This window comes from Poecilia mexicana, unplaced genomic scaffold (genome assembly GCF_051168715.1).
Source record: "Poecilia mexicana isolate PSO_F unplaced genomic scaffold, ASM5116871v1 scaffold_8, whole genome shotgun sequence".
Taxonomy (NCBI): Eukaryota; Metazoa; Chordata; class Actinopteri; order Cyprinodontiformes; family Poeciliidae; genus Poecilia; species Poecilia mexicana.
Window position 1 is genome coordinate 6,418,249 of NW_028263377.1, and position 19,100 is coordinate 6,437,348.

The following is a 19,100-nucleotide window of genomic DNA, read 5'->3' on the forward strand; positions in this document are numbered from 1 at the left end:
GTAGTTTTTACTTTACGCCATGAGGCCAAAAGAAGATAACCTAGCTAATTTCATGTCTGGTAGGTTTCATACAAATTTTATTACGTTTAAGCTCCAGTCATCAAATAATTACACATAAAATGAAAAATTAATAACTTGTTCTCAGTGAAACGGTGACTGAATATAACATATTAGCAGCTTCTTTGAGCTATGTTAGCTAGTCGATTAGCTAAGCAAAGGCCACTGAGTCAAAACAAGATAATTAGCTAATTTGATGTCCGACAGGTTCCATGGAAATGTTATTACGTTTAAGCTCCGGTCATCAAGTAGTAATACATCTGGGGTGCTGTGGTGGCGCAGGGGCAAAGCACAACCCACATATTAAGGCCTTGGTCCTTGTGGTCACAGGTTCAATTCCTGGCTTGGTGACATTTGCTGCATGTCTTCCCCCTCTCTCATAAAATACATAAATTGAAAGATTAATAACTTGTTCTCAATGAGAGAATATGAAATGTTAGCAGCTTCTTTGAGCAATGCTAGCTAGTTGATTAGCTAAGAAAAGACCACTGGATAATGTCTTTGATTCAAATGCTAGGTTTATGATGTTTGGACACAAATTTGTAAAAATTAATTCATGATAACCAAATATTGGGTAAAAACATTTAATCTAGTTTATTGGGTTAAAGCAGCAATCAGAAGTAGCCCCTTCATTCGTCATAGGTAAACCTTTCAGCAATGCCAGTTCTTCACCTCTTCCACAGGATAAAAAAATGTATGTAAGATGGTAAAATTATGCTGTATAAAAATGTAAATATGACCGTGTTGTGCTAAAGAATTTATGTAAACACATTTGTTAACTTAAGATACTGTTAGGCTACATGCTACATAGCTAACGCTAGATGTTTAAAAGTCAAATTTTGACCTGAAAATCATCATTAAGTCAATACAGACAGGCAAAGGTCTTGTTGAATTTTCAACTGGAAACTCAAAAGATTAAATATACTAATATTTCTTAACATCATATTTTTTTAACAGTCTTCACCAAAGCTCTTCCACAGGAAGAACAAACAATACACCTTCATCTTGTGTGCTTTACATGGACTTGGAAGGCAGATTTTTAGGATTTCTAGATGGAAACACAACAAGAGCATGTGAAATCAGAATTATATTTGGTAAAGGGCGTTGAGATATGTTTTAACTAATCAGTATCTGGCCAGCAGGTGACCCTTGACCCTTAAACCTGTGCTATCCAGAAGCACTCATGCTTCTGACTAAAACTACCCACAGATGTTCAGAAATAAAGCCGTCTTTTTCGGCACACCTCAGCCTAACGTACTCACTGTGTTACTTTCTGAGACGTTAGGCTGCTTGTCAGTCTGTGTTGCTCACAAGTCAGAGGTGTCAGAGTAACCATAGCTCAATATGGAGGGCAAGCATTAGAAAAGCAGTAAAAAGTTGCTGATAGAAACTCCATATCAACAGCTTGTATCGCAATAGCATCGCTTCTCTGTTTGTGAACGTGACTCTGCTCTGTTTGTATGCATACAATGGAGAACTACCCTGTTATCTGCCTGTTTTGCAGCACAGCAGTTAGAAATTCCCACAGGTTTTACCAACTCGACGCTCGAACGAGCTCAACTCAAGTGTCCCAGATCAGAGATCTGACTTAGAAGACTAAAAGATCGCACCAATCTAGAGCTGTTTGGTCCAGAACTGTATTACCAAATGTGTTGCCCAGACCCTATGCAGAATTTTCCTCTCCGTATCGCTGCTCTTCATTGCTTTTAATCATGTGAGTTTGAGTGACAAAGATTTCCATTTACTATGAGCTAGTTTGGAAAAGATAACTTGTCCTTTCTTATTCACTTCAAGAAAGTACCAATGATTCCACAACTCATAAACTCTAGATAACCCTGTTTTCAATTTCACCCCATCTCTCAAAGTCACAGATGACAGTGCACATTTCCTGACAACTTAAAAGTACCACTTTTAAAAGATAGATGCCATGATGACATAAAAATACCGATATGAAACTGGTCCTACGCGTCACAATTTGCCCCGTTGAAGCTATATAGGTCAAAGTGGAGAAAAACATTTTCAGACTATTTTATTCGCACCATAGACTTTCTGAAGTGCGTGCATTTTCACCAATAAATTTCAAGTAGCAAAGCTTGAATCTGTCCTCAGATTGAATGCTATCTTCAGAGACCACATATGAACTGAAACCAACACTTTTTTTCCCCTTTCAGTATGGCTGCATTTTTTGCATGCATCTCATTGCAGTTCTGATCTGAGCAGCGTAGAGTCGTGTTGAGCTCCCCCTTGATGTGCACAAACACAGGCATGGCAGAGCACTGTGGTTCATGTGGTGGGGGGCTTGGAACCTTCTCCCATGGGTTGTCTGAAAGAGCAGACGAGAGGAGTGCAGGGAGCCAAGACGAGCTGGTGGGTTCGGTGGGTTTCTGCCTCTCCTGAGTTCGGGGGGTTAGGGGCTTCTTGTTACCTTGATGGTGGCGTAAAACTGCCTTTCTAGGAACCTGAAACCTGAGGAGGAGGAGGAAGGAAAGAAAGAAAGAAAGAAAGAAAGACATATGACTTTAGTCAGTTGGAGTTTTTTTGTTTTTCCACCATATGGCAAATAAACTATCTTAAGGGTAAACTATCTAAGGGTAAGGATAGTGAAAAAAAAATCTGAATAAAGTTGATTAAAAAGCTTCTCGGTAGCTTGAAGGAGTAAAAGAAAAACAAAAAGGAATGTGGCAAAGTATCTTTCCCTCTTCAGCATTACAAAGCACAAAGAGCAGTAGAGCGTTAGCATAAAAATTTTGAATAGTTTGTACTTTTGGATGTCATACAAGAAAATATTCACACACATTTGGACAATGAAACTATACATCTACACAGTTTGCTAAAGTTGCTAAAACACATTTAAGCTTCCTTTTACTACAGATTTTATTTTATAGCCCATAATAGTTAGCAGCTAGCTTTGTTGTCGGCGGCTAATAGAGAACTAGCTTAAAAGCCCAACTGTTAGAGTAATGACTAGAACATTATTACATGTTGTTAAGGAAGAATATTCTAAAATAGTTTAACTTTGGAAAAAAGTCTGGCTCTCTCTCTTCCTCTGGATCCCAGGTCCTCTCGGCGGGCCACGTGTAGCCACAAGGAAAACAACAATGCGTGTTGACGTCACAGAATTACAGAGTTCTTATATTACAATATAAGACAATGCATAAACTTAGAAGTAAGACAATGCACAAACTTACACCAGAAACTGCAGAACAACGGAGACATACATTCATTTACCTGACATAAATGGAAAGAAGAAGAAAAGCAAAGACGTGCAAAGACATCTTTGGAGAGTTGCAAGAGCAAATCTGATTTGTTACTTCTGTGTAGAAAGTTTTATAGTAAAAGGCATATTCCTATCTTTAATTTATTCAAATAAGGCGTATCTTTGTTCATCCAACCAGGATCTATCTCTGACCCTCTATCTGAAGCCTAAAACCCCTGCCGTGTTTATGGCCTTTCACAGATGAGTGTGAAAAGCTGGAACTTCCACTGTATTGTTTTCCCACAGACAAAAGGCAGTTCAAACGATCCTAGCAAACCATCTGCTGGAACTACAGGTAACATAAAGGTCAATAGGCCAGAATACATTACTAATTTCAAAACCACAATTAGGCCATTTGAATCAAGACATGTTAAGTTTTAAAACTAGCTTATTTTAAATTTATTTTCTCAACAATGTATACTGATGATTTTGATGACGTAATGTAATGTTCATTACTGGTTTAACAATTGGTGCCTGTGTGATGGTTTTATGGCGCCTTTAATGTTTTTATGTTAAGTCCTTTGAATTGCATTGTTGCTCAAATATGTGCTTTACAAATAAACTCGATTGATTGACAGAACTAAGCTAAAATGTTAGCCAAGATACGTTTGGCTAACATTTCCTGCATAAATATGGTACTTTTCTCAAATTGAAAATGCATTTTTAACTTTAGTTTTAAATGTGGATCAGAGATGGATAAAATGTACCGTTTGCAAAATGGTGGTTGTGCTTCAATATCTACCAGATTGAAGAGTTCTTCTGTCACCGCAAAGCTCAGTATGTTCTTACTGACGTACTGAGAATGAACGCCCTGACTTGTTCTCATCACTTAAACCGAATCACAAAATCCAGTCACAAAATCCTGCAGATAAGAGGATGTAGAAGCTAACCACCATCAGCGTGTGAATGTGTGCATGACTGAATGTAGTGTGAAGCGATTTAAGTTTCTCTGAACCAGATGAACCGCAATACATTTAGCTACTATTTACTATTTGATTATAAAGTACAAAGTCCTGAAGTACAAAGGTTGTAATGTATTATAGCTTGCTTGATAAACAGAGTAAGGGTAGAATGAACCAAAAGCATAACAGATTAAAAAAAGGGTGAATTCAGTCACACAGGACTAGTCATATACCTTGTCTCTCTCTCTCTCTTTTTTTTTTTTTTTTTTGCAGGAAGAGTAGTGGTTTGCTCATACAATCAGCAATACAAATAAAATGACTATGGCAAAAAAATATAAGTGAACAATGGATCTAGGAATGACATTACGCCCCACTTTCATTAAACCATGATCCATTTCCAAGTAGGATTTCTAATATGTCTGTAAAGTTGGTGGTACTTGGAAAGCACTGTGTTTACTTTGACAAAATTAGAGAGCTGCTATTGTTAAGCATTGTGTCCTTGTTAGGTCTAACAGGATTACAAGATACAATGCAAAATAGTGGAGTAACATAACAGAGTAAAATTTATTCACTTTTTTGCATTGCTACGTTCTGTAAGAAGACGTTCAATGAGACATCAGTATTGAAAAACAATGTAACTCTTTAAGCAAATGTCAGTTTTAGTTACTTCTCAATCATATTGGTCCTGTGGCACTAGCAGCAAATGAATAAGGGAGTGACTGAAATAAATACATACACGTGTATAAAATTATTGGTACGTCTCTGTTAATGACAGATAAGCCCACAATGATACCTGAAAAAAATAATAGTGAATAAAAAATGACTGAAAATGAACCAATGAAAATCAGACATTGCCTTGCATGGTAAGTGTGATTCAACATAATTTAGTTTAAAAAACAAACTAGTAAAAGAGGGGTGGAAAGACTGAAAATAATTTGACCATAGGGACATGTTAAACTAATGGAAGTCGTCTAATTAGCATTACAAGAGTATTCAAACTTGTAATCAGTCAGTCTGTCTATTGAAAGGATGACAAGTAGTTTGGTTTGGTGACATGACACATACCACACCCAACATTGACCACAGGAAGCCAAGGAGAGAGTTGTCCAAGCAATTAGAAAGATAGCTACATACAAGCATGTTCAAGGTAAAAGCTATGAGGCAATTCCAGCAATCAAGCAATTTCTGAGACCTTCTGCACCTGTCCACATGTATTTTTACCCTCTCCTTTCAAACTGCTCAAGTTGTCTCAGGTTTGAGGGGAGACCAGGCTTTCTGTCGCTCCCAAAAGCCTTCGTTGTCTTGAGGTTCCATCGTACCTAGCATAGACTCAAGACACCCTACGCCAGATGCATCATAGCAGCCCCAGAATACACACCTTCTCCATGTTTTACAGAAGGGACATTGTTCTTTTCTTGGAATGCTTCATTTTTGCATCTGATATACCTTACGAGAAAGCTCCAGTTTTGTCTCATCTGTCCAAACAACATTCTCCCATAAGCCTTTTAGGTCTTTAATATGCGTTGTTGCAAATTCCAGTCTGCCTTTTTTATAGACTTGCTTTCTACAGTGGTCCTTGGTCGTCTCCCATGAAGTTCGCTTTGCCTCAAACGATGACAGATAGTGTGATCTGACACCGATGTACCTTGACCTTGGAGTTCACCGTTAATTTCTTTGGATGTTGTTCTGGGCTCTTTGATTTTATCCAAGCTAAGATTGTTCAAAGATAGGTAAGGTAAGATGACAATTACGTGTTACCTCTCTGGGTGGATCCTCTCCAGGGATCCATGCTTCTAGAAAAATCTTTTAAATCACAGCTGTCTAACTCCATTTCTCAGTGTCCTGCAGCTTCTGAATGTCTCTCTACTTCAGCATGTCTGACTCAGATATTACACTGATTATCTGTCAAACTCGTCTACATCCTCAGTTGTGCTGGACAGGGGACACACATGAAAGTTGCAGGACACCACGCCTTCCAGGAACGGACTTGGACACCCCTGATTTAAATCTACACCAACTGAAGAGCAAATCATACACATAGCTACAGTCTTCTGATACAGCATCTTAGAGAAAACATTTGGTGATGTCGCTTTGATAATGAGTCATTATCAATGATAGCAGCAAGAAAAATGTCACTTATTGGGTCGGTGGCAGGTCAGACCACATTTTCTGTTCTTTGGTGTTTATCTCAGTAGCTCCTGCGGCGGGTGGCTTACAGTGGTTTCAGTCATGGGACTTGCAAAACGAAGTGCCGTGCCACTTTCTCACGGCCAGCAGCTTCCACTATGTCCCTCGTTAATCCCCACCCACCTGCTCGACACTCATTTCTGCGAAACTGTTCGACTTTCTTCGGCTATGTAAGTCAAAAGAGCAAAGGTTAAGGTCAATGCACGGCTTTCTCTCGCTTTGTAGACGAGAGAGAGAGAGGAAATCAAGTCTTCAGAACTTCTTGAGATTTGGGGTATCTACACGTGCTTCATGTGGAAGTGAAATACAGCAGAGGGATTAACTCAAAAAAAAAAACAACACAGACGCCTTGTTATGTATGCCTCCTAACTAACTCTATTTTTATTACAGCCATGGGAACATTGAACTCGACCCACAGTATAGTAATGTATTACGGAGTCATGTTCAAAAGTAAAGCCACAACGCTCTCAAGTAGGCCTTTGCCACCCACTGAACAGGAAGCAAATATTTTGCTGAGGTATTTTTCTTTCTATGTTGCAGCTTATAGCATCCTCCCACTCTTTTCAATCAATTGCTTTCAGATTGAAAGCATCACAGATTCAGATTCAAACCCAACAGTTACACTATTTATCCCCGTGTTCTCAGGTAACCTCAAAAAACCTCCCCCGAACTTTTAGCTTATAGCGATTTTGTAAAGGCACAGAAAGGAAAACATATTTAAAAAAAAAAAAACAAAAAAAAAACGTGGCGACGGCGGTCGCTGTGGTTAAATAAAGCAATGATCATTTCAAAATCACTCAAATTCAACCATCATATGGGCATCCCCACTCCCACACATGAAACCAAGTGAGAGCTGATTCACTTTGGCGATGCAGGGTTACAGAGAGGTAAGGAGGTGTGAGAACTCTAAATTGACATGGTACACAAGCCAGCTGCTGCCTACATGTGAAATCAAACTTGATATCGAGCAGACGTTCGATATCTTCCAGAAGTTCCAACCAGATCTAGAACAAGTTTTTTGTGGCTCTGATCAAGGCAGTGGTACCCATTGTCCCAAAGTGTCATGACGAAGTCTAAAATTTGTTTCATCTTACTTTGGAAAACCAGTGGAACCAATGGGTTGTAAATATAGTATAATAATAAAACAGTAGTTTTTATAATGCACAGTGATGGACTGGCGACCTGTCCAGGGTGACTCCGCCTCTCGCCCGTTGACAGCTGGAGACAGGCACAAGCACCCCTCCTGACCCCAGTGGGATAAGGATATAAGAAGATGAATGGATAGATAGTTTTATGACCAGATAGCATAAACTAAGGTGCAGCAGGCCACAGCTAGCTCATCTTTAATGTGAGGCACGGTGGTGGAAGGGTGTTGATATGGGGTCAGCTGCTAAAGAAATCAGCAAATTCCTCCATCTAAATGATCAAACATATGAGGAAGAAGTATTTAAAATATTTAAATACTACATAATGGAATTATGTGTGTGAAGAATTTAGATTAAAACAGTTCTAGAGAGTTTAAAGCCTCAAACTAGGAATGCACCGATAAATCGGCCTTGGTTTTTGTAATTTTGGGAGATTTGTGATTGGTTGATGCTTACATGTGAAGTCAATCTTATCCATTAACTACCGCAGCAAAGGCCAAAAAATCGACTGTTGCCATCTCAGCGACTTTCTTGCTACATTTATCAATATTTCAGACAAAAAAGTCAGTATTGGCAGAAATCCGAACTGACATGTTATGCTTTAATCGATGATAGATAATCATCGATTGGCCATAAAAGCTCCAACCGATGCATGCCTACTTCAAACAACAGGCTATTGATAAAATTCTGATGACACACTGACTTTAATTGACCATATTCCAGATCCAAACCCCAATTTTGATTGGAAGTCAGTTGACGTGGTTTCCGAAACCAACAAATATAGGCCAAAACTACCAAAGTACACTAATGTTCTGTAACAAAAAACACATTCACACACCATAGATGTATGGTTCAAGACTATCCACAGCGATAAATTAAAATTTGTATCACAATAAGAATTTTATCACAATAAATGATAAAACGATACAGGAAATGTAAGAAGAAATCAGAATATAATAAAAAGAATGATCAAAATAAGAGAGCCCATCTAAAAAACAGAATCCACAATGGATGCTGAGTTAACTCTGCCAAAATCTGCTTGGCATGTTTTAAATCTTAAATATAATGAGATAAGATGTACATTATTGAGCTCATAATTGGGAAATTATTGGAAGTAATCTTACATATTTGAAAACTCAGACTGGCAAAGGTTATGAACTGTTTTCTTCTACTTCAAGCTTTTCGCGTGGTGTGAGAGGTCTGCAACAAGTTGCCGATATTTTCTCATGATGTGGACTTGTGTGAATCCTGTCACATAACACGGCCCCACCCAAAGCATATCTGCCCATGGGTCGTGTGGATGTGCGAGTGCATCACTGTGTTTAGGCATAAGATTGCAAATGAAAAAGGTGTCAAGCCGCAAGCTCTTTTGCAGCAGAACTTTAAAAAAAAAAAACAACCCCGAGGGTGTTGGTAGGATATGGTCTGCTTCTAATGTTCATCCTGCCACACCAAAGTTCTGCCGTCTAATTTTGTGGCCATGTTTCTCTGAAACAAATGACAAAACAGAAAAAAGTTTCTTTGTCTGTTTTCTCAGCAACAAAGCAGCTCAAACGCAAACAACCCAACCGGTTGGTCTGTTGCTCAATAAAACATCACACAATACTAATAATCAGATTTAAGGAAGCAATAGGTGATGTAACCTGCTAATAAGGGTTTAAGTTAAAAATACAACGTGTTATAAGGATATAAATTAGGATCTAATATTCGTCTGATTGTAATTAGAAGGCAAAATCCAGAAAGATCACTAAAATATATTTTAAAAACCCATTTATCTGATCCTTTTGAGTTAATAATACAACACAACATTATCTTTTAGACTTTTAATATAAAGTTGACCTTTATTTTGTACATTTACTTTGATGTTTTTATGCTTTTCTACTATTATTTCAGCAAAATGTTAGCATGCTAATATGCTAAGCTAAAATGGAACAATTAGCTTCAGGGCAAAGCAGTCATGCAGACATAGTGAGCAATTTTTTATCAATGACTTTTCACTCAAAAATAAAAACAACAAATAATGTGTTTTAGACTTGTAATTTAAAAACAGTTCTACACATGTTTTTTTGTTGCATTTTATAATATCTTAGCAGGATCACATGCTAAACTAAGATGGTGTCGAAACATGTAACCACAGTGCAAAATCGTGATTGTTCATGACAACACCTCATGAAACTCTTTCAGTAGTTAGTTCTGGTTAATAATTTTTTATTTACTAATACAACAACCAAACAAAATGGATGTTTGGGTTTGTAATATATAAAAAGTTGGCTTTGGACATCTTTTTGAACATTTAAATTGTTTGCTTTCTTAGTCTTTTTTGTGTTATATTAATGTTAGTCTACAACATCTTAGAATGTTAAACTAAAATGGCAATAGAACGATATTATAAAACAAAGTCAATTCTTTTCCACTTAATAAAATAATTAAATAACAATTATGTTTCTGAGTTTGTACTATACACTCACTTCTTTATTAAGTGCACCTTGCAGGTTTATTTTTCTGTTTCTTTGTGGCATCAATTCAACAAAATACTGGTCACATTCCTAAGACATTTTCATTTTAACAACCTAAATCATTCATTATTAAATTAGTACAAAAATACCAGAGAAATATTCTGCATACTTATAAAAGTAAGAACAGGAGTTCAGATGTTGATGGTTTCTGGCCTGGCTGGGCAATGAAATGATAGTTAATATGCCAGCTAGGCTCTGTAAGTAAATTCACTTTTTATTATTTTTTATTACCTGGTGTATTTCATAGTAAAGCTTCTGTAGACATATTATAAGTGGCTGGAGTGGCTACGTATGTCTGGGCGAATTGCTGGCTTCGATTAAAACGGGAGAGTTGCTAATTTGATTAATGAAACAAAAACTTAAAACAGCAGAAATGAATTAAGTGATGTAGAAAATTTTGCCTTCACACAATAGCAAAAATGCTTATCGATTTAAATAATTCAAGCTATATTTGAGTCAATAAATGGACCTTAAAGGAATTAAATTCATGTTGACAACCACACACTGTTCAGGGATTTTAACGATGAACGAAGGAGCATTTCAAGAATCTCAAAGCACAATATTGCAGTGTTTTCCTGAACCTGGTTGAACTCTTCTCGGTATTTGTTCCTTTGTCCATTCTCAAGTTAAGAACTGGTCCCCTCTGTTGCTTATTTTCTTCTAAACAGAAAGGCTCAGGAATCAGGAGCATGATGTACTGTCGCTGATACAGCAGCCAACTGAGATGTTGCAGTGTGTAACAGTCAACCCTGCCCGTCACACTTGCATGTTTTATTTTGAGATTTTCCTCTGTGGTACTAGCGAATGCCTCTCTCACTTACATACATGTTCAGTTGCAACTTCCCCACCTCTTGTTTTCTAACTCTGTGCTCGTCGCTCGACAGTATACACGTAGACACACATCTCCATACTTCACACAACGCAGATATACAGAACACACACACACACCAGCTGTGTGGAGTAGATCTCATTGTGGTTTATTGTCAGTTTGCATCTCTGCCAAAGATTCTTAGTGGTCTAAAAACAAAAGGAAATGGCATATGATGAAGCACAAGATGTAATCCTTCAGTAGGAACAGATGTTAATAGTTACATGAACTGAGAAATAGGCCAGTTTTAGATTTATCACTGTCTGTGATAAAGCTGCCATGGCAGGAACTGCTACGTTGCTATAATTAAAGCTGTGGATTCAAACGCCGCTTTTTGAGTCTAAACCTTGATTTTGGCACCATCTGCTGGAAAATGAGGGAACTTTGTTTACAACGCAAACCAAAATCAGTAAGTAGATTGTGAAAGTGAACATATGGAAAAAAATTATAAAAGAGCTTCTTTATTTAATTTGAATTGGAATCAATAAAGTATTTTTGAATTAGATTTTTTGCCAGTTTTGACCGTTGAGTATATATATAAAAAATAAAATAAAAAAATATATATATATAGTCTATATATATATATATATATATATATATATATATATATATATATATATATATATATATATATATATATATATATATATATATATTTTTTATTTTTTTTTAACTTTGCCTCATGTTTTTATTGTTTACTTAGTTGTTTATTTGTTTTTTTAGAAAATAAAATGAAGTATTTTCAGTGGCTGGTCTGTCTGCTCTGACCAGTCAAAGGCTAGGTTCACAGAGCAGGAACATTCCGACATCCAACTTTTCCGAACTTTGTAAGAACGACCCAATTCTAATCTTTTCACTCTCCAAAGTACATCTGTGCCCCTTCCATGTGTGGCACTAAATCGGATACACGTATCATTTTCAAAGCGTCTGCAGTCTGACCTATCATGAACGGTCAGTAATGATGTTTAACACTTTGTGTAAAATTTAAGCATTGAAGTTTAGCTAAGTTAGCAAAGTTAAAGCTAAATTAGCTAAACTTAAGTAAGCTAAGTTAGCTTAAACTTTGCTAACTTAGCTCAACTTCAGTACTTAAGTTTGAAGTGCTTTTAATAATAATAATAATACATTAAATTTATAATGCACTTTTCATTAATAAAAAATCTCAAAGTGCTACATGGTTCATCTAAAAACATAAAATCAACAATTAAAAAAAAGACTGTCAAATAAAAGTGGAGAAGGCTTGTCTAAAGAGGAAAGTTTTCAAGCCAGTTTTAAAATCGGACAATGATTGCGGGGCTCTCAAATAGTCCGGGAGAGAGTTCCAAAGACGAGGAGCAGCCACAGCAAATGCTCGATCACCAGTCTAGTTTGTCTAGTTTCTGGTGCAAATAGCTTAGTAGACTTGGAATAAGAAAAAAATAACTTATAAGTAACTTTTCAGTAAGATATAGCAGCTAATTTCAAGTTAGTTTCTTAAAATTGTTTTAAAATAATAATAATAATAATAATAATAATAATAATAATAAAAATAAATAAAATAAAATACTTGTTCCACTGTCAGATTATGTTCAGCTGCAACTTCCCCACCTCTTGTGGGGAAGTTGCACAAGAGGTGGGGAACATAGAACATAGAAACATAGAAAAAATATTGTTATAAGTGAAATTATCTGCCAAGAATGAGCTTGAGATATTGTTAAAGGTACTCAGCTGTAAAAGTGGGTAAATACAAATGTTTGTCACACTCCTTGTATACATGTATTATTATTGTTCCACTTTACAATTAAGAACTACTTTGCATTGGTCTTTAAAGATACCCAAAAATGCAAAGTTTGTGACTTTAATATGACAAAATGTGAAAAGAATATTGTTTTATATGTTAACTTTGACAAGGCATTGAATTCAGCAGACATCATTTAGAGAGTTTATGATCATTTCTCTAAATGCTTGACTTGGACTAGTTTACATGAGTAATCTGCCTGTAATCCAGTTTATTCTTTAAGAAAGTTAACTGTTCGGGTGCTCATTTAGCATACTTCTCCAGGTTAGTTATGTTGCTAGAAAGTAATATTTTTCTCAGTTTTTGTGAATTCCTCATGGTATTCCTCTCTGTAGTTTGAAAGGAGTTCAAGGCTGTGGTAAAGCGTTCAACAGACCATAAGGTCCTACGACTGGACTGAATTCTCAGCAGCATATTCTCCATCTCTATGGCAACACTTGGAAAAGCTGGCGGGTTGGCCAGCTCAGGAGGAGTTTGTTTTTCACCACAGAACCGGAGCGCTCTGGCCTCAACTCTCTGCAAAGTGGCAGAGGAGGAACAGCAGAAAAGTTGTGGAGCAAGTTTTCAGCCAGGTGGGATAAATCAAAGTTGATGTTCTCTGACTGTGAGAGTTAAAACTAAAAATAGCTAAGTAGTGTTTAGTTTAACCAACAAGTATCTTACAGACATCCTTCAGACTGGACATGTTCTCCCTGTCGGAACTGGCGCCTGTGGATCCGCATCAGAACACGTGGAAGCTGCTGAAGCCCTGGTGGGAAGTTTTCATGGACTACCTGGTGGTTCTGATGCTGATGACGTCTGTCCTGGCTTGTACTGTGCAGCTGTCCAGGGACAGGGTGGTGTGCATTCCTTCTGAACCGCCTTTCAACGCAACCGGCGGTGTTCACCATCCACCAGTTGGCAGCGACGCAGTCCTCGTGTCTTCTGAAGCCCCTCTGCATGTTCCTCACAGCATCGGTCCGAATCTTCAGTCACCTGCAAAGGGACGCCGCACACATCTGGTTTACCAGCAGTATATTTATGTTAGCCAGGTATCATTATTTACCTTCAGGCTATATATGATTGGAAGGATAAACTGTTGAAGTAAAACCCATAAATGATTGTGGTTTAAATCGTATTCAATAGAAATTGCGTAAACAGAATCTCAAAACTTTCAGTTACCTTTGCCTAAAGTATCAGGACTCTCTTAATGTAGATCCTTAAACACCCTGAAATTCCTACTTTATGCCTATAACCAGTAGTTAGCAACTTGTCCTTCTGAAGCAGCACAACATGACTGTGGTTCATACATTTGGAAAAAACTTTGATTATCCATCGCTTTCTCCATCCTCATTTATAGGTCCTTAAACCTATAAATGTCTAGTAAAAACCAGCCCCTTTTTCTCTGCTTTGCTTTGTCCAGAGATGACAAAACGATTGCTTCCTGGAAGTGTGGACTGTGTTGAAGTGTCAATTTTACCTGGTTGCTAACTTTTAGCTAACGTAATGTGCCAGTTCCATGTTATGAAGCTTACTGGAATTTGGCTGCGCTACAAACAACCATCCTCCACTGCAAAGAGAGAACTGCCGAGCCAAACAAGATGGCTGCTAATGTTAATTTAATCTTTGGAGGCATGGCCAACATGAATTTAACGGCTTCGTTAACTTCATCCGATGGTATTGCTAAGACTACAAGCAGATCACAATTCTAAAACAGCGTAGAAAATCAATGACATCATTCACAACCTGCCCTTCTCCTCCTGTTCGTTGATCGGCCCGATTGAAATTCTATCTTAGAAATCCACTTCAATGAGAGAAAGTCCGTAAGGAGTACGGAAGGGAGATGAGAATTGCGTAGGAAGGCAATGACCAGAAATAATTATTACCTGGAAAGTATTATTTGGCAGCAGGTTTTCTAAAACTGTGGTTAATATGTCATAGCTGTAGCCATTAATTTGCCTCACCTAATGGAAATGTTTGTCCGTCTAGGTGTGCTACCATGAAGCTTTACCCTTCTGTTCACGCTTCTTCCCCTACATGGCCCTGCTGCAGTCTCTGCTGCTGGTCGCCAGCGGCTCCTTCTGGCTGCACTTCCCTCACACCTCTTCCCGCATTGAACAATTCCTGTCCATTTTGGCAAAATGCTGCGAGTCCCCCTGGACGTCCCAGGCCCTGTCCCAAGCTGCACGCCAGGAAAACATCCGAGATCTGGAGAGAAGGCCCCGCCACGCCACCGCGTCTGCAGCTTGCTTTTCAATGGCGCCGGCCCGTACGGGCCACTCGAGCATAGACTCCGGCACAAACAGTCCGCTTTTGAGGCGGTCGGCCTACCCACCTTCTCCTTGCCCTTCCACCCTTTCCTCTAATTCCACCATGTCGTCTGTGTCCCTTGGCTCTGAGGGGCACTTGTGCTCTTCTGAGCCTTCAGTGGACAGTGAACGCCCCAGGCAGGTATTGAGTCTGGATAAAAGTGACGGAGAACAGGCCAGGGCCCTGTTTGAAAGAGTCAGGAAGTTTCGGTCTCACTGTGAAAGCTCTGCTGTCATTTATAAGGTACAGGAACTTCATATCTGTAATCTGTTGTTTAGAAAACTTTGTAAGTTCTGGCAACCTTCCAGTCAGGTATGTTGCTTTAAAACTGCAGTATATAACATCTATGAAATTATGTTGTCTTTTTTTTTTTTTTTACATTTTTGTTAAAACTCTCACCATGTCGTGACAGTATTGTATAAGTCAGAAAAATTGAGCTCCTCTGCCTTCTCCCAGTGCTAACTAGAAATAACCAATCAGAGCCAGGAGGCGGGCCTTAGCGCTATTGCTGCCATAAATGCTAAAGCTTGTTAGAGTGGTCATAAGCATAAAAGGTTTCCCCCGTGATGTTAAGTTGTTTTTCGGCCATTAGCACATTTAACAGCGTGTTCACAAGACAGATGGACAGCACTAAGCCCCTCCTCCTGCCTCTGATTGGTTGTTTCTGGCCGGGAGCTGTGCATTTCTTCAGATGGAGATTGTAGCTCAGGGCTGAGTTGAACTTTTCACACACTATCTCATATCATCATGTCATTAAATGGTGGAAGTTTTAACAAATATTCAAAAAACATATATTTTTTTTAAATAAAAGTTACCTACTGCACCTTTAACCAACATACCAATAAGGACGTATGCTATCAATTTTACATTTACATTTACAAGTCTTGGTTTGTCTTTCCAGGTTTACTTGGCTCAAACGATGTTTAAGCTGCTGATGGTAACGCTGATCATGAGCTACACCATCCCGTTCCTCAGCTCCCTCTCCTTCAGCCATATCTGTCAGCCTGCAGAGCGAATCCTGCTGAGCTACAAAACTTTTGAATGCGTCCACTCGCTCTCGTCCCTCCTGCGCAAGCTGCTTGTGACCTACCTAATCCTTCTAGGGATTTATGCGTTTCTTAATTTTTACACCCTCAGCTGGATTTTTCGCAGGTTAGGACTCGCGTCAAGCGGTCAGACATTTCATAGGTTTAAGCCTCAGGAAGGTTCCTGGTGTCTCATAGATCCAGTTTGGCCTTTTATCCCCAGCTCAATGATGTTTTTAAAAATGGTTTGACTTGATGTTTAGTCGTTTATATGACATTTATGGAACCAACAGAGCATCTTCAGTCAGAAGCTTCTTCAGAGTCACTGTAGTACAGACTGCTACAGGAGATTCTTCCTTCCTGCAGCCATCTGCATCTACGACAACTCTGAAAAAATTTCTATAAAAATAACATTTAATTTCCTTTTGAGATTAATAAAGTATTCCTGAAATTAATTGTAGTTAAATTCAATTCAAAATATATTCTCATAGGAAAATTAGATATAATGCAAACTCAGATTATTGTTAATAGCCGTAGCTAGAGGCAGAAATAATCTCATGTAGCTGTTTTTTTTTGTTTGTTTTGTGATCAAAGTTTTATTTTACTTTTCTTTAAAGTGAAGTACAAGTAACCTTTTGCACATTACAAAAAGAATATAAAATATGTAGTCACATACATCTATGTATGTTTATATAAAATTACACAAGAATAAATAAGACAAAATGAAGCAAAAAAGAAGAAAAAAAACTAAATTAAAAAATTAATTAAACAATATGTAGTTGTGTCAAAGAAGTCTGACTTTGACACTTGGTGCATTTCTGTGTTTTAAAGAGAATTAATTAATATTCTGAGGAATATTAATGTTATTTAATGAAGCATTTCTCTGTGTCACTTAGTTTTTTTTTAGAAGTGTATCACCTTATGTCCTATTTTACATTTCTCTTTCCATTTGATTTTTTTTTCTTGTTTCATTACCTCTCCTTAGCTGTCTTCGAAAATATTCCTTCCACTCGCCGAAAGACATTCCCGATCTGATGAATGACCTGGCCTTCCTCATCCACATGCTGGAGCAGTATGACCCGCTGCTGGTGCAGCGCCTCTCCGTGTTTCTGTCCCCGGTCAGCGAGAGCAGACTGCTGGAGCAGAGCCTGGAGAGGCACTGGGGAGAGGAGAAGCTCCAGGCTTTGACCAGCGTGGACGCAGAGGGCTGCAGCTCCCTGCAGCTCGTCGCCCTGCCTCGCCTCCCTCCGGCTCTGTTCACCCTCAGCCAGCTTCACGCCCTCAAACTGGAGCTCATCGCTGACGCCAGGTTTACTTCGCAGGTGGCAAACATGACTTCACTCAGGTGAGATGTACAGGAAATCAGCCGCATGTTCTTTACCTTACGGAAGAGGATTAGGACCAGTGGAAAAAAACCAAAATGAATTTAGAGTTTTTTCTCAGAATTATGAGAACGTCAGATTTCTTTTATTTTTCTCAGGGTTATGAGATAACTGGAAAAAAAGTCAGAATCCTGAGAAAATATATCAGAATTCAGACAGAATACTCATTAAAGTCAAAATTCTGACAAAAAAGTCAGAATTCTGAGACTAAAGTCAGAATTTTGAGAAAAATAATCTGAATTCTGACAGAATTTTCACATTAAAGTCAGAATTCTGACAAGAAAAACTCAAAATTCTGAGATTAAAGTTAGAGTTGTTTTTTTCAGTGATCATCTTCCATACTTTTCATATTCTCTTGCTTTGATGCCCCCCCACACACACAGAGAGCTCCACCTTTACCACTGCCCCGCGGCTGTGGATCCCGGTGCGCTCGCGGTCCTCCAGGAACGCCTTGAGGTTCTCCACATCACCTTCGCTCAGGCGTCACAGATCCCCAGTTGGATCCTCTCCCTTCGCAACCTGCACGAGCTCCACCTTTCGGGTCGCTTGGGCAGCGAGGGCGGCGTCGGTCACGGCTGGGCTCTGGGGAGCCTGCGGCAGCTCCGCCACCTCCGCGTTCTGGTGATCCACGGGATGCTGCAGAGGGTTCCGTCAGAGCTGTGCGAGGTGGCGGGCAGCTTGGTGAAGCTGGAGATACACAATGAAGGCGCGAGGCTGCTTGTGCTGACGGGACTCAAGCGAATGGCGGACCTGACAGAACTCCAGCTGCAGGACTGCCAGCTGGACCGCCTGCCCTCGGCCCTGCTCGCGCTGACTCACCTCCGGACGCTCGACTTGCAGCACAACAACTTGAGAACCCTGGAGGAACTGCTCGGTCTGGTCCACCTGCAGTGTCTCTCTTGCCTCAAACTCGCCTACAATCGTGTGTTGGCACTGCCGCCCACCGTCGGAGTCCTTCGAGCCTTGGAGCTCTTGGATCTGTCCAACAACCAATTGAAGAGTCTGCCCCCGGCGCTCTTCACGCTCCACCGGCTTCGTCGGCTGCTGCTGGCTGGCAACCTGTTACCTGAGCTGCCCTCTGAGGTCAAGGCGTTGGCGCTGCTGACAGAACTAGACCTGAGTGGAAACAGGTTAGAGAGCCTAACCTCTGACCTCTTCAACTGTTTGGAGCTCCGCATCCTGAACGTGTCTCGCAACTCTATCGGTTCACTGCCTGGGGGAATTTCAGCGTTGAGCCACCTGTCCAGGTTGGATTTGCGCAGCAATAGTCTGGAAGAGCTGCCTGCGGAGCTGGGCTGCTGTCTGGGGCTCTGTGGAGGTGGGCTGCTGGTAGAGAGGTGGCTGTTCCTCTCCTTGCCTCCACACGTCAGGGACTTCCTGAGCCGTTCTTACGCCACCAGAGAGGGATACTTTGAGGATCTCTCCAGGCCAGAGTCCGACACTTTCCCGTATTCTCCCACTCAGTGGAGCTTCTCTTCAGCTCTAGAGTCACAGATATAAGGTTTATAGGCGACTCTGACCTGACACCTGAGCAAAATTTAACATTTTAACTAAACTTAGTGTACTGCTTTTTAAAGCTGCACTATGTAACTTTTATGAAAAATATATAATTTTTTTAACATTCTTTTTAAATCTCCAAAACAAATTTTTTTTTGCCATCCCAAAAACAACCAATCAGAGACAGAAGGAGGGTCTT

At 39.4% G+C, this 19,100-nt stretch overlaps 1 protein-coding gene and 1 long non-coding RNA gene across 2 annotated transcripts; one reads left to right on the plus strand and one right to left on the minus strand.

The window, feature by feature from the left end:
* Positions 1 to 627: 627 nt before the first annotated feature.
* On the minus strand, positions 628 to 13,568 carry LOC106930821 (uncharacterized). The gene is made up of 2 exons (XR_001420941.2): positions 13,482 to 13,568; positions 628 to 2,523 (listed from the first exon to the last, which is right to left on the minus strand). It is a non-coding gene; the product is annotated as an uncharacterized LOC106930821 (long non-coding RNA).
* Positions 12,911 to 18,987, plus strand: LOC106930817 (volume-regulated anion channel subunit LRRC8D). The gene is made up of 5 exons (XM_088008115.1): positions 12,911 to 13,739; positions 14,677 to 15,240; positions 15,899 to 16,149; positions 17,008 to 17,367; positions 17,788 to 18,987. Exons 1-5 carry the CDS (start codon positions 13,392 to 13,394, stop codon positions 18,902 to 18,904), a joined length of 2,640 nt encoding a protein of 879 aa, XP_087864241.1. The 5' UTR covers positions 12,911 to 13,391; the 3' UTR covers positions 18,905 to 18,987.
* Positions 18,988 to 19,100: the final 113 nt, after the last annotated feature.